This window comes from Rattus rattus, chromosome 2 (genome assembly GCF_011064425.1).
Source record: "Rattus rattus isolate New Zealand chromosome 2, Rrattus_CSIRO_v1, whole genome shotgun sequence".
NCBI classification, from domain to species: Eukaryota; Metazoa; Chordata; class Mammalia; order Rodentia; family Muridae; genus Rattus; species Rattus rattus.
The window spans coordinates 182,063,255-182,079,656 of record NC_046155.1 but is presented as its reverse complement, the minus strand read 5'-3'; the positions used below and the strand labels follow the sequence as shown (position 1 = coordinate 182,079,656).

The 16,402-nt window shown below is 35.0% G+C and overlaps 1 protein-coding gene across 1 annotated transcript; it reads left to right on the top strand.

The window, feature by feature from the left end:
* Positions 1 to 270: 270 nt before the first annotated feature.
* Positions 271 to 1,167, top strand: LOC116894603 (vomeronasal type-1 receptor 4-like). The gene has a single exon (XM_032896319.1). It carries the CDS (start codon positions 271 to 273, stop codon positions 1,165 to 1,167), a length of 897 nt encoding a protein of 298 aa, XP_032752210.1.
* The last annotated feature ends 15,235 nt before the right edge of the window (positions 1,168 to 16,402 follow it).

Sequence of the window (16,402 nt, the reverse complement as noted above, 5' to 3'; positions counted from 1 at the left end):
CCTAATACTTACATTTCTATGCAAAGATCTGGAATTACTTTTCATAAACATATAGACTAGAAGATTTAAGCAGTGTTACTGACAAAATATTTTTGTGAAGTATTGCGGATAAAGTGATTTTCTGAGTCAGAGTGCTCCTATTACGTCAACTACTATAGAATTCTTATCTAGAGCCCATGTGATTTTTTTGTTCACATCAAAAACCAGGTCTCGAAGTGTTCAAGGAAGTGACTTTTGCAACAATTTAAGGAAAAATTGTTAAGTGACAGAATGTACCTCAAGGATTTGATAATAGGAATAGTGTTCTTACTTCAGAGTACAGTTGGGATTTTGGGAAATTTCTCTCTTCTTTCCTGCTACCTGATCAATTACTATATTGAACATAAAATAAAGACTTCAAATTTAATTCTTTCACACCTATTCACAGCCAACTTTTTGATCCTTCTTTCTAAAGGACTGCTCCATACAGTGCATACTTTTGGGATAAAAGGATTTATCAATGACTTTGGCTGTAAATTACTTTTTTATATTCAAAGACTGGGCAGAAATATGTCCATTAGTACCACATGCTTCTTGAGTGTCTTCCAGGCAATCACCGTCAGTCCTAGGAACTCTTTTTGGATGAACCTTAAAGTCAAAGCTCCACATCATATTGGTCTCTTCACTTCTCTTTGCTGGATTCTCTACATGGCATTAAACATGATTTTTCCTGTTTATTTGTATAGCAAGGAGAACAGAAAGAACCTGACACATGAAACTCCTCTCAAATATTGCTCTAATGTAGCTGATGATGACTTTATGAACCTATTCTATACTACAATTATTGTTCTTCCTGAAATTTTGTTTTCTTTCATTATCATCTGGTCGAGCACCTCCATGGTTGTCATTCTCTATATGCACAAGCAAAATGTTCAACATATCCATAGCATCACTGTTTCCTCCAGAACATCGCCTGAGTCCAGAGCTACCCACAGGATACTGGCTCTCATGTTCACCTTCATAGGTTTTTGTGCCCTCTCTTCCATCTTACAAGGCTGCATTGCTCTTGTATATAATCCTGGTTGGTGGCTGATAAACATCACAGCAATCATTTCTATGTGTTTTCCTACTTTGGTACCTTTTGTGATTAATCGTGACCCAACTTTGCCAGCATTATGCTCGCCATGAGTCAGAAATTCCCAAATCGCATAATGTTATCACAGGGATACACAGTGTATGGTTTCTTTTCCACACTATTTAAATTTTAAGTTCCTGTTCCTTTACAAAATATTAACATACAACTAGTGCCTAGCCACTTGTCTTTCTAAGGGAAACTGTACTCAGAAGTTGTGTTTTAAACTTTTGACACTAATATATGCAGTTTTATTGCCAACTAGAATCAAACAGCTTTTTCTATTGTATTATTATTCTACTGTGAAAATAATACTCTATTTAGGAATCCTAAGTAACATTATTTGAGGAAGATCAAATAAGTTCAGTTTCAATATTTACTCCCAGCTTCTCAAAACTGAGTAAACAGATTATGTCATTACTATAGAACTTTTCTTAAGGAAACACAATGATGAATAATATATCATTTTGTTATGATCTAACTTCTTCAACGAATCTGTCATGTATGATTATGAAGACTATTATTTCTTACTCTTATCTTTTTGCTATGTACAAACAAAGTATGACTGGATCAACATCAATTACTTAAGGCAGAATAAAAATCTTATGCAGTTTAAAAAATAATGCTAACATTTTATATAATTCTGTGGTAATATTAATGTTGCTAATAGTTTTATGTTTTCCTCTTTTATGTATTAATTTTAAAAAAAATTCCAAGTAAATGGTACTGACATTTGCATGGACAATGTACCAGGATTGATAATCAAGCCTAGATAAATAACCAGAATCAGAGTTTAGTTTTGCAGGGATTTCACAACATAGTATTTTCCGATATTTCCCTTGTAAATATTTAATCATGTAGCTAATGTATGATACATTGACAATAGAAGGATCTCAAAATATATTGGCATTGGTAAATACTACAGTTCTTTTTTGAAAGAAAATACCTCTAGCTAACTATAAGGTAGGAGTTAATACTTATTTTTTTTATGAAGGCCCACTCAGTAGAGGTCTTTAGGATATGTTATCTTCTTGACAGATGTATGATTAATCTATATCACAATGCAATGATTCAATTAACAGGGGATTGGGATACTGACAAGTTAAATGATTTGGATATTGGCATAAAATTATCCAAAGCAGCATGGAAAATATGGACCATTTATATTTCAAAAGAAAGATATCCATGTGTTGAAAACTGACATTTATGTTTTTTATATATAGAACATGTTTTATATAAATAATCATCTATTTGTAATGAAAAAATAAATACAAAAAAGAACAGCCCAAAGATGAGTACAGTGGTGAATGTTGTAGAAAAGGAAATATTTTCTTCTATGAGACATTGAAGATGAATTCAGTAGACTATTATCATCCATTTAAACTATGTTTATAGTGCATGTGTGATTGTGTTGGTGCACAGATAAAGTTGAATATAATCTGTTTATGGTTATACAGACAGAAGTAACTATGAGACAATTTATAAGTTAGGCGGGTAGTAAATTAGCATGAAGATCTTTTGACACTATAGAAAAATGTTAATTACTTAAAAGCTAAAACATATGTAGCCATAACTTCTGTCTAGGTTTTGCCACTCTTCAGAAGATAGACACAGGTAGCAGGCTACAGGCAGCATTTCTTATATGACTTTTAAATCATTACCACATTGTACCCTGACTGACACTAGACCCATAATTAAGATCTGTCTAAATATCAAGAACCTAGGCCAACTGATACACCAAAGAAGCTACATTCACAAGCAAAGTGTCACCTTTTACCTTCTTCCCATCCCATCCTAACTCTTTTGCCTTGATAAGTAATGGAAGGCTACCATTTGCAAACAATTTGCTGAAAAGCAATGCCTTAGATAGTAGACATTACCTAGATTACCCCAAAGCCATTTTTCATAATTTCCTTGTATCATTAATATAAACAACGAGAACAACAAATTTCATGTTCTTTGTTTTTTTCAGAACTTGTTTTGTTAAAATAATTATATTTATAAGATTTATAAAGTGGTAGACTGATCATTGTCTTACAGTTAGCTGTTTAGAGCAGTAGTACAGGGAGCCATTATAGGTCATACTGGCTCAGGGAATAAAAGGAGAGATGGTATAAAAGGTCAGATTATTAGTTAAGAATGGTCAGTCAGAAGGGAAAATTACATAAATCAAGAAAGTATTATTTATGTTTACATTGAGTTCAACACAACTCATGTTAAAGTGGAGACATTACTTAAGAACTACAAAAATGGCCAATGAAGAGAGCCATAGCCATCACAAAGGTGATCGATCATTCCCTGACCTACATTTACGTTCACGAAGTTTGTAAAGCTTTGGTATGTGGGATTAGATTTAAGATAAGAAAAAAAGAAATCCAGAATTTCACAAATATATCAAAAAAGTAATTTTTTCCTCATGATATGATGAAAATATGAACACATGTAAATTAGGCTGATGAAGAGGCATTTAAGGCAAGCAAATATTTGTATTTGGGTTTTCTGCCACTAACCTAATCTGGTACGGAATATGATCCTTGGACTAGCAGTAGACAAAAAATTGACTTGCTCCAAACAATACTGAGGAGGATCCATCTAAAAGGTTTACTGTACAAAGGAACGACTTTCCTTGTTGATCCTGTATACTTCAACAGTTTTATGGATACCCTGAAAATTTCATTAAAGCTTAAAAATGACAGTTATTCACTCATAATTTTGCTTTTGGAGGCTTAATTGAACCACATATCCCTAGTCTGTATTTAGCGAGAAATGCCTTTCAACCATAACCTAAGATGACCCTGCCGACAACTGTGCTTGGTCAGCTACTTTTAACCTCTTCATAGTGTTCATTGCATAGTTCATGAAGCAGGAGAGTGTCTCTAGTAGTAACCAACTAAATATCTTCTCTTCTCAAGTGTAGATTAACCTCTTCAAACACTGTTTATGGCTCTTATGTAAAACTGGTGCTAAGAATTTTTGGAGATATATATACATATACATACATATATATATATATATACATATATATGTATATATATGCTATATATGATCATACTATTTGTCTTACTTTGCCAAATGAAGGTTTTCTACCTGTTTTGTTGTTTATTATGGCTTTCTTTTTTTCTTTTTCCTTTTTGTTGTTGTATTTCACAGTTGTTCACTTAAACTGTCCTGTTTTCCTGTTTTCTGAAAGGCACCCAGAGCTTCTGACCACAGAAGCATTAAGATTTGAAGAATTTCTGATATGAAGTAATATAGTTAAGACTATGGAAGAAAGAAAATATCTAAGAGCAAGCACTTAGAACCAGATTATTATGGAAGGTGAGAAAAGCCGAAAGGTTTAAAGGTGATAATCTATAAGTAATGAATTCTTTTTCATCAGATGTTCCTTCCATCAAGTTTCACCTCTAAGGAATAAACAGTTCTCATATCTATGCTCTCCACAGGAAAACTATGATATTTTGGAGTTAGTGGCATCATTTTAAATACTGTTTATTACATCTATCAGTTCAGTAATCTTTTTCAAAGGTCTGCACTGTACTTTATATCATAGATACTTGAATAATGGTTTAGATGCATCTGACTACATGTTTTTACAAAAAATATTAAACATTTGCTACAAAAGTAAATATTGTATCCATCTTCCAGTCATCAAATTGAATGTGCATGTGGATAATTTATAGTATGTTAAAAGTATAAAGAGAAATTTTATTTTTATATAATGACAGCAATTTATGAAACAATGACATATCACTAAATAAAATATAGATTCTCTAAATTCCTGAAAAAGTGACTGATATGGCACTGTTGAGCACAAACTGGGATGACTAACTGTGCTCCCATCTTTCACATGTTTATAGTTCTAAAGTTTCCACAATAACTACAGGATCCATATTTAATAGTCATTTACCATACATTTTATAAAGTCCTGTCTTGGCAATAATGTTATATATTCGATACGTATCAAAATATACCTATTTTTAATATATATTAAAATAACAGGGATGATAGAATACCTGGATCATATTAATACAGGCTTTCTCTCCACAATTTCTCTCAATGAGGGGCATAATCAGTCAACATAATGTATCCTTAAGTATTCATTAATGAGGAGACTTGATTTCAGTTGCTGTGATAAAGGTGGAGTTACTGACTATACTGTGCACAATCTTCTATCTCTGAAAATGAGTCATTCACCAGAAACTAGAAGGAAGGGTCTTGTGTTTGGGAAGTAGTCATGGTTTGCATATCTTGGATTTAAAATGAAATGAAATAAAAGTTGTCAACTCTTTTTTTTTTCATTCCATCTGAGTTGAGATCTTTATACTTAATTATAAAACATGTAATTATAAAATTCCACCCTGAAGAGCACTTCAGAGATCAAATGTGCAGGAGGGAGACAAAGCCAAAAGGTTCTCCCAGAACACATCTGACAATTCATTTTGAAGCTATATACAAAAAGCTTGATTGTCATGTGAAATTAAGGACGGACCAAGAAATGAAGCTTCCAGCTGCTGCCCTCATGGAGAGCTGAAAGCCAGCCACTATGAGCAACTACAAACCTGAGAGCAGAGGTAAGGTCAACTTTTCTGCTCCAAGCGACCTGCCTGGTGCACTCAGGGCACACAATGGCAGAATCCATCTGGGACTGGGCACTTTCAGTTTCTTGCTGTGACCCAAATTTCTCTGATCCCGGCCCACAGCAGCCTGCTCCCAAATCCCTTGGGAGAGAAAACTGATAACCCAGGAGTGCAGGCAATTCTGAGACCTCAGGGCAGGACAGACTACCAATTCTGCCCACCTTTATCCACATTCCAGGCCCAAGAAGAAACTGCATAGTGGATCTAGACACAGGAATATAAAAGCAGTCAGCTGCAGGAGCCCTGTGGTCTAGATCTGTGCCCGGATATGAACTGAAAAGGTCAAACAGCCCCCTGAACCCAAATCCCGTGGGGCAGGGGGAGCTAGACCCTCACAGGTGCAGACACCCCTGAGAACCCAGAAAAGACTACTCTCTCCTCACATTCCCAACTCAAGAGGAAAGCACCTAGGTCCACCTGTTCTCCCTGAGCACAGGAACCTAGGAGCAGTAGGAGTGGGACCTTTCCTTCAGGCTGCTGCCCTCATGGAGAGCTGAAAGCCAGCCTCCAGGAATGACTACACACCTGAGAGCAGAAAACTCTGTTCCCATAACTGGCTGAAAGAGAACAGGAAAACAGGACTACAGAAGTGCTGGCACACAGGTCCACAGGAAGGTCAAGACACCGTTAGAAACAGCAAGAATGGCTAACAGCAGAGACAACATGACAGCAAAAGGCAAGCACATGAATCCAAGCAACAAAAACCAAGACCACTTGGCAGCATCAGAACCCAGTTCTCCTACCAAAGCAACCGCTGGAAAAGCAAGGTCTAGATTTAAAATCACATTTTATCATAATCAAACCTAGGGATAATAGGTATAGGAGAGAGTGAAGACTCCCAACTTAAAGAACCAATAAATATCTTCAACAGAATCATAGAAGAAAGCTTCCCTAACCTAAATAAAGAGAAGCCCATAAACATGCAAGAAGACTAAAAATCTATGAAAGGATTGGACCAGAAAAGAAATTTCTCCTGTCACATAATAATAAAAACACCAAATGTACAAAACAAAGAAAGAATATTAAAAGCAGTAAGGGGAAAAGTTCAAGTAACATATAAAAGCAGACCTAACAGAATTACACCAGACTTTCCACCAGATATACATTCTTCTCACAACCTCATGGTACCTTCTCCAAAATTGACCATATAATCAGTTAAAAAACAGGCCTTAATAGATACAAAAAAATAGAAATAATCCCATGCATCCTGTCAGATTAGCATGGACTAAGGCTGGTCCTAAATAACGACAAGAAAAGAAGGCCCAGATAAACATGGGAGTTGAACAATGCTCTACTTAATGATAACTTGGTCAAGGAAGAAATAAAGAAAGAAATTACAGACTTATTAGAATTTAGCGAAAATGAAGGTACAGCATACCCAAACTTATGGGACACAATGAAAGCTATGCTAAGAGGAAAGCTTCTAGCATATATCAGCAGCTTGACAGCACACCTAAAAGCTCTAGAACAAAAAGAAACAAATACACCCAGGAGGAGTAGAAGGCAGGAAATAAACTCATAGCTGAAATCAATCAAGTAGAAACAAAAAGGACTATAGAAAAATCAACAGACCCAAAAGCTGGTTGTTTGAGAAAATCACAGGATAGAAAAACGCTTAGCCAGACTAATCAGAGGACACAGACAGTGTGTTCAAATTAACAAAATCAGAAATGAAAAGGGAGACCAAACAGCAGAATCAAAGGAAGTCCAAAAAAATCATCAGATCTTACCATAAAAGTCTGTATTGAACACAACTGGAAAATCTGGAGGAAATGGACAATTTTCTAGACAAATACCAGATACCAAACTTAAATCAGGAACAGATAAACCACTTAAATAACCCCATAACTCCTAAAGAAATAGATACAGTCATATAAAGTCTTCCATGCAAAAATAGCCCAGGACGAGATGGGTTCAGTGCAGATTTATATCAGCCCTTCATAGAAAACTTCACACTAATACTGTCCAAACTATTCCACAAAATTGAAACAGACAGAACATTACCAAATTCCTCCTATAAAGCCAAAATTATACTTGTACCTAAATCACACAAAGAAAGAGAACTTCAGACCAATTTCACTTATGAATATCAATGCAAAAATGCACAATAAAATTCTTGCAAATAAATCCAGGAACACATCAAAACGATCATCCATCATGACCAAGTAGGCTTCATCACAAGTAGGCAGGGGCGGTTCAATATAATCAAAATGATCAACATAATGCACTATATAAACAAACTCAAAGATAAAAACCACATGATCATTTCATTAGATGCTGAGAAAGCTTTTGACAAATTCAATATCCCTTCATGATAAAAGTCCTAGAGAGAACAGGAATTCAAGGCCCATACCTAAAGAGTAAAAGCCATATACAGCAAACCAGTAGCTAAAATTAAATTAAATGGAGAGAAACTTGAAGCAATCTCACTAAAATCAGGGACTAGACAAGGCTGCCCACTCTCTCCCTACTTATTCAATATAGTTCTCAAGTCCTGGCCAGAGCAGTCAGATAACAAATGGAGATCAAAGGGATACAGATTGGAAAGGAGGAAGTCAAAATATCACTATTTGCAGATGATATGATAGTATATTTAAGTGATCCCAAAAGTTCCACCAGAGAACTACTAAACATGATAAACACCTTCAGCAAAATGGCTGGGTATAAAATTAACTCAAATAAATCATTAGCCTTCCTCTACACAAAAGAGAAAAAAGCCGAGAAAGAAATTAGGGAAATGACACCCTTCATAATAGTCCCAAATAATATAAAATACCTCGATGTGACTTTAACCAAGCATGTGAATATATTTGCAAATAAGAAAACATAAAATTTAAAATGTGACCACCATAGGATTTTTGGTTATAGACTGGGGAGTTGTTGATCAGACTGGACATATTCACATTTCTCAACTGCCTATTGCCTATAACTCCATATTATTGCCTATAACTCCATATGAGTTTTTATAATCATATTCCATGGTCTACTTTAGATCCCATATAGCCAATGAAGGGAAATCAGGGAAGGTCACAGATTAGGAGGACTATAAATGAAAATAATTAATAGATTGTACTCTCCATTTGAGTTTTTAGTTTAATGCTAGAAAACTTAGAAGCACAATAGGATCTTAATCTTAGAAAGTCAATGGGAAAACATAAAATCAATTTATGTGATTAATATGGTCACAATGTTTGCTCCTGTACAGAATTATGTGGCTCTAAGTTCAATCCTTTGTCAATGAGAACTGTAGAACCAAAGACTCAAGGTTTAGGAGCTGCAAATGGTCCACATATTTCTGCATAATAGAAGCCAGGGTTGTTTTTCTCCTATTTATATAATTATTCTTTTATCTTCACTAAAAACAAAGCAGATTTTAATATTTTCCTTTTTATTGGTTATTTCATTTACATTTCAAAATTCATTCCCCCTTCTTGGTTTCCCCTCTGCAAACTTCCTATCACATCCTCCCCTCTGTATCCTGAAGGGTGCTCTCCCACCCACTCACCCATTTCCTCATCAACATCAGCACCATAGCATTCCCCTAAGATGGGACATCTAGTCTTCACAGGAACAAGTTCCTCCCCTCTCATTGATGCCAGATTAAGGTAATGCTACTACTCCATTGCTGGTGGGATTGGAAACTGGTACAATCACTCTGGAAATCGATTTGAAGGTTCCTCAGAAAATTGGAAATAGACTTATCTAAAGATTCAGTAATACTATTCTTGGGAATATACCTTAAAGTTGTCCCACCATGCTACAAGCAACATGTTCCACTATGTTCATAGCAGCTTTATTTGTGATAGCCAGAAGCTGGAAAAAACCCAGATGTCCCACAACAGAAGGATGGATACAGAAAATGTGGGTCATTTACATAATGGAATGCTACTTTGCTTTTTTTTTTTTTTTTGCTACTTAGCTTTTAAGAAGTAGGACATCCTGAGTTTCACAAGAAAATGGAAGAAACGGGAAAATGTCATCCTGAATGAGGTAACTTATACCGAAAATGACATGCGTGGTATATTTTCACTTATAAGTGAATATTAGCCAAAGAAAAAAGTACATTATACACAAGATACAGTCCACAGAACTCAAAAAGGTCATAAGCTGAAGGGCCCACGTGAGCATATCTCAGTTCCACTTGGGAAGGAGAAGAAAGCCACCACAAGGTGTGAGGGAAGTAAGATGCAGGCAGTGATAGGGAGGTGAGTGAAGGAGCAGAAAACATGATTTGTTATTGGGTGGGGGAAAGGACTGAAGCTCCAAGAGTCAGCAGAAAGAATAGAAATGGGTGACCTCAGGAGAAAAAAAGGTTGTCAAGAACCTCTAGAATACAACAGAAATATACCAGAGACCTGAGGAGTGATACTCTCAAGACTCTCAAGGGGTTGGGGAAGAACAGTGGGGAGAGGGAAGTTATTGAATCCACCTTCAGCAGAAAGCCAGGGTATCAAGTAAGGCATGGGGTTGCAATCCCAAAACCAAAGCTCTGACCCATAATTCTTCCTCTTTCAAAGAAACTCAGGGATGAAAAAGGGAAAGAGTCTGAGGAAAATAAGGTTCAAATGGAGGCCCACAGTGAGGTCCAGCTCAAGGGGAGGCCCCAAGACCTGACACCATTACTCAATCTACGTGACTTTCACAAAAAGGAATCTATCATGGCTGCTCTCCAAAAGACCCAACAAGTAGATGAAAGAGTCAAATGCAAATATGTGTATCCATCTAATGAACAGAAGTTGCTCACCCCTCTTATTGGGAAAAACTAGAGGAAGATAAGGAGGGGGGACACCCTATAGGAGGACAAGTATTCTGTTAACCTGGACCCCTGAAATCTCTTGGACAATGAATCATCAACCAGGCAACATACATCAGCTGCGATGAGGCCTCCAACCCATATACAACATAGGACTCCTGGGTAGGGGTTCAGTCAGAGAAGATGCAGCTAACCTTCAAGAGACTGCAGGCCTCAGGAAGTTTAGAGTTCTGCAAAGATGGATGTGGTGGGGACATCCTTGTTGAGACCGGGAGTGGGGAGCTGTGGGAGGCAGGAAGGAGGTATGGGATATGGAATCACTGGGGAATGGACCAGGAGTAGAATAAAATCGTACTGTAAAAAAAAAAAAAAAAGAGTCAGGTTACTCTTATTGTCCTTTTGTCTTTTTGTCCAAGATTTAGCTTTTCTTGTTTTATCCTACTTTACCAGATATCTAGAAGTTCTCACCATAAAGCCATAAACTGGGTACTAAAGATAAAATCTAAGTCTCTGTGGTTATTTCACCTCCAACATGTACCAGAAAACAAATGAGACTTGAGATAAATGAGATAAAACAGAACAGGCAATAAATGCTCATAGGTATATGAAATGAACAAGGAGGATACTGGCCATCAGTTACTTAAAGGGATGACTATGAATTACAGTCATGAAATATGGGTAACAGTTCATAGACTAATGAATAAAGGAATTCATTTTTTTCATAAGGAACTGAAAATTACTGATTTCAGCATCATGGCTTTTGAGATTACTGGTCATATGAGACACATAGGACTAATAAAGACTATGAAAATTAAAGTAGGGACAAATATAGTGCAAAAAATAGGTAGACATATTTGATGCTTGCTAACATTAAAGAAGTAATTGAAGATAGGAATACAGACTGAAGTCCTTGTCATAATGGGATATAGGGAGCAGCATACATTAGAAAGTTTAGTTTTGTTACAGGAATGATTAATGAATCTGACATGTAGACAAATAATTTTGAGATACAAGACAGTGCCATATGAACACATCTTTCATCTTAGAACTCAATTCAATTTTAGAAGATATTCATCAACAATCCAGATGAGGAGTGTATGAACCGGAGCTTCCCAGGACTAAACCACTACTAAAAGTCTATATATGAACTGACCCAGGGCTCCAACTGCATATGTAGCAAATAGCCTTGTTGGGGCACCAGTGGAAGGGAAATCCCTGGGTCTTGCCAAGGTTGGAACACTAGTGCAGGAGAATATAGGCGAGGGCAATAAGGGGGATGTATAGAGGGAATACCTGTATGAAGGAGGGGGAGGGGAGGGAATGGGGGCTTAAGGACAGGAAACTAGGAAGGGGAATAATCTTTGAAATGTAAGTAAAAAATATATAATAAAAATTAAAAAAGTAATTTCACATTATAGATAATCAATCAGGTTGTAAAATATTCATATATACTTGATATTATATGGATTCTTTTAAATATAAAAGGTTCTAATATAAAGTACATTGTGTTCATGAAAATGTGTTTTTAAGAACTTACCTTGTATGAGTCTTCAATAAATGAAAGGTTTTTAAAAGGAATAAAAAAGAAATTTCTTTCTGCTGTAACCTTTTAATAACCCCTTCTGCTGTACCTTCAGAATCCTGTATAAGTTTTGAGCTTTGTCATAGCCATCCTACATATTTGTCTGCATGAAAGAAGTTGTGAATAACAAAAATACTAACCTTGGTAATGTTGGTTAGTGCTCATGTAAGTATAATAATACATACATGAATAAGACTTTTCAGCCATGTGCATAAACATGGAAGCCACTTATATTCATGGATATAATTGGATAATTATAGTTTGTGATTAGCAGAGTATGTTTATTAATGCTTGGTAGTCATGGTCTTATACATGATTTAGGGTTAATCTGAAAGACTCTTATCCTATGACTAATGAGTCTCAATCTCCCATGTTGTAACAGAGATTATCTTCATTAAGCGTTAAGTTCTTTCTTCAAGGACACAGTACTTCAAGGATCCATGAACTCAAGTTAGCTCTTACCTCTAAAGTTCCTAAAATATACAGAAACCAGGACATAGTCTTGTTAACATGGGTCAATAATATGAGACTGTGTGAAATGATACTTGTTCTTTAAATTATATCAGCGAAAACATCTGGCTTTTTGAAATATATAGAAATGAGGAGGGAAGAAAATTCAGAACATGATATTGAAAGGAACAGGGTAGAACAAAAGAAGTGAATTAAAAAAGATTAGAGAAATGTCAGAAATTCTAGAATCATACATGATTGGTCAGGTTCCAGTTTTCAGGGCATGCATTAAAATCAAGAGCAACTGAAAATGCCTAAAAGGTGAACATCCTGATATTCTAGAATTTCAAGTAAGGAAGACACAATTAATGGAAATTGATATTTTGCCTTAGAGCAGATAAAATGCAAGAAGAAACCATTCAAATAGACTTTAATAGAGTTAGCTAAAGGGAATAAGCATGAATGCATCTCAGAAGAATAAAAGAATGGACTATGATTCATAGATGAGAAGGTCTGTGTAAAAGTGAGGGATGTAAAGATATCTCAATATCTAAAGGTCACCAGAGTTGGTTGATGAAAATTAAGGCAGTTTCTATTATAATATTTATTTTAGATCTTCGAACCTCACTCTGACCCAGGTGCCTAACTTTACTAAACACAGTTATGAGCAAGGACATTATGTTGTGTAGCATTTTCTGAGATTTTAATAAACTAGCATCTGATTTCTATGGTTTAATGTTAAGTATTGGAGTAACAAGAGTTTTTATTTTACCAGATACATGTTTATTTAGATTTTGTCTCTAGTCAAGAAAACAGTCATTGTGCACTGCAAATCGAACAAACTCATTATTTTATATGCAATCATATTATAGTAAAAATGTACAAAATATTTCATCATAAGTTAGTCAAATATCACTTTTAGGTAATTTTGCTTCAATATGTTCTAGGAGGAATGGAGAGATGAATGTGGTCAGGATATGCAGGGAGGAAAATTTAAATGGTAAGAAAAGTTTTATTTTTCAGAGGTTCATATTGGAGATGACAAATGATCATGTATAGAGGCTATAGAAATTTTCAAAAGTACAATATCATTTTAAGTAAGTAACTGTGTTTGGCATATATGTTAGTAGAGTCTTCTATTGTGGGACTCAAAGGCACTACTGCAGTTATCAATATTCTTGGTAGATAGAATGGAAGCAAGTTTGAAAATAAATAAGAGACTCAAATTAAGACTCACTGTAGCATCTCAGCCCATTTAAAATATGTGCTACCAATAAAGACTTATTAATAATATGAAGAGTGATCAAACCATATAAAGCATTATTTTAAATATGTCTAATATTTCCAGAGTGCCACATGGATTTGTGGAATAACCCTAATATTTCTACTAACACTGAATGAAGCCATACTTGTGAATTCCCTATTCTCTTCACACCAAGCATAGAGGCTTGTTCCTACACCCCCACCTGCACTCCATTATTCATCTGAAATACTGTACAGTCTTAGCAAAAATCAATGAAAATGACTTTCATAGGAGTAAAAGTCTCATAGGGAAGATGTTATAATTTGTGGTAGTATGTAACTATGTCTGATCTAACAGATCCAGGCAAAGATCAGAAATTACTTGGAGATAGCTACTGGCTCATGATTCAAAACTGTTCTTAAGGATTCACTCCTTAAAATTAAGGAGAACTAAGTTGAAGGCAGCATGCCAGGGAGAATATTTTTTAATTTTATTTCAACTAATTAATTAGATGAAATTTTCTAAATCTATGCCTTGGAAAGACTTGTGATGATTCAGTGATTCCCGTTTCTTTGCTAATTACTCTCTACTTCTGTCAGTGTTAAAGTTATCATCCCATATTATTCCCACTACATGTATCTATTATGATTTATGATGGGACATAAGATATGGATTATGTTTACTTTACCACAATGGATAATTGTTTGATATCCTCTTGGATTGGGTTTCTGAGACTTTTATTGAGTATGTTTGCATTGATATTCATAATGGATATTGGTCTGGAGCTCTATTTGTTGGTCTTTTTGTTAATTAGTTATAAAAATAATTGTGGCTTCAGGGAATATATTGGGTAGAATTCCTTATGTTTCTATTTTGTCCAATAGTTTGAAGAGTATTGGTATGAATGAGTGTATGAGGTCTTCTTTTAAGGTCTGATAAAATTCTGCACTAAAGCTTCTATTTCTTTGGGGGTTATGGGAATTATTAGATGCTTTATCTGATCCTGATTTAACTTTGGTACCTGGTATTTGTCTAGAAAGTTGTCCATTTTATCTAGAATTTCTATTTTTGTTAAGCATAGAATTTTGTGTTCATATCTGGTAATTTTATAATTTCCTCAGTTCCTATTGTTATGTCTCCCTTTTCATTTGTGATTTTGTTGATTTGGATACTCTGTTTCCTTTGGTTACTCTGGCTATGGGTTTATCACTCCTATTGATTTTCACAATGGACCAACTCCTGATTTTGTTGATTCATGACCATGTGATGCAAGGATGGTTCATTATATGAAAATTCATCACCATAATTCACTATACAAACAAATTCAAAGAAAAAAAGTCTGAGACAATATGACAATTTAACTTCAATGAAGTTTGGAAATATATACTGTATCCGTACGCTTTTTTAAACTGAAACTGCTGATGATGTTTGGAAAATGGAACATTTATTCACTATAGTGGAATATGCCAATTGATATGGATACTATAAAGATCACTGTGAAAGTTATTCTAACATATTAAAATTAATCTGGCATAAGATAAAATTATACCACTTTTGGCTATGAACCCTAAGCACCCTTCATATTTCTATAGAAATATATAGTAATCTATGATCACTGCTTTTCTATTCTAAATAGCCAGAAGTTGTATGGAAGCAAGAATTCCATGATGAATGGATGCTGAAAATGAGGTTCATTTACATTGTGATATATTCATCTATTAACAAAAAATATGAAATTTTCAGGTATATTAATGGCACTTGAATCATTAATCCTAAAGGAAGTAACTCACATGCTGAAAGGCATGCATGATATGTTATACATTATAGGCAGTTATTAGTTTTTAAACTGTAAATATATTGTGTTTCATTCAGAATCTGTTCTGGGGTCAGGAACCTAGTAAGAAACCAAGGAGAAAAGGCGTTTCTTTCAAGGAATCAAAGGTAAAATATATTTTTATAAAGGTGTTACGAGGAAAGTAGAATAGGAGAACTTGTTGGGTGGGTTCTGTGAGTATAGAGTACAGTAGAGAATAGAGGGAGGAATAGCCATCACTAAAGGGTTTCAAAAATTCTCATACAACATAGTATATACCTATCTCTTTATGTCTATATCTCTATCTGTCTGTCTGTCTCTCTCTCTTTGCCCCCATACCACACACACACACACACACACACACACACACACACACACACACACACACACATATATATATATATATATATATATATATATTCTGATCCTAAACTGCCATACAAATTTAAATGGAGTTATAATACAATAAAGGTGTCAATGACTAACTGAATTCTTTTAAAAATTTGCACAAGCTGTGATTTAACAGATTTTTGATTCTCTCTGAATCCATTACATAAAATTTCTTAGCTATTCTTGTAGCAAATCTTTTTTTTTTTTTTTTTTTTTTTCCTCGAGCTGGGGACCGAACCAGGGGCCTGCGGTTGCTAGGCAAGCGCTCCACCCATGAGCCAAATCCCCAACCCCTAGCTATTCTTATTTTACAAACTTCTATATAAAGAACAGCCTATGACCTCTAAGCTCTCAATGACTTCTATAGATTAAAGTTCCAAATTCTACAATATTCTAAGTACAACGTAAGTAAATTCTTAGCTA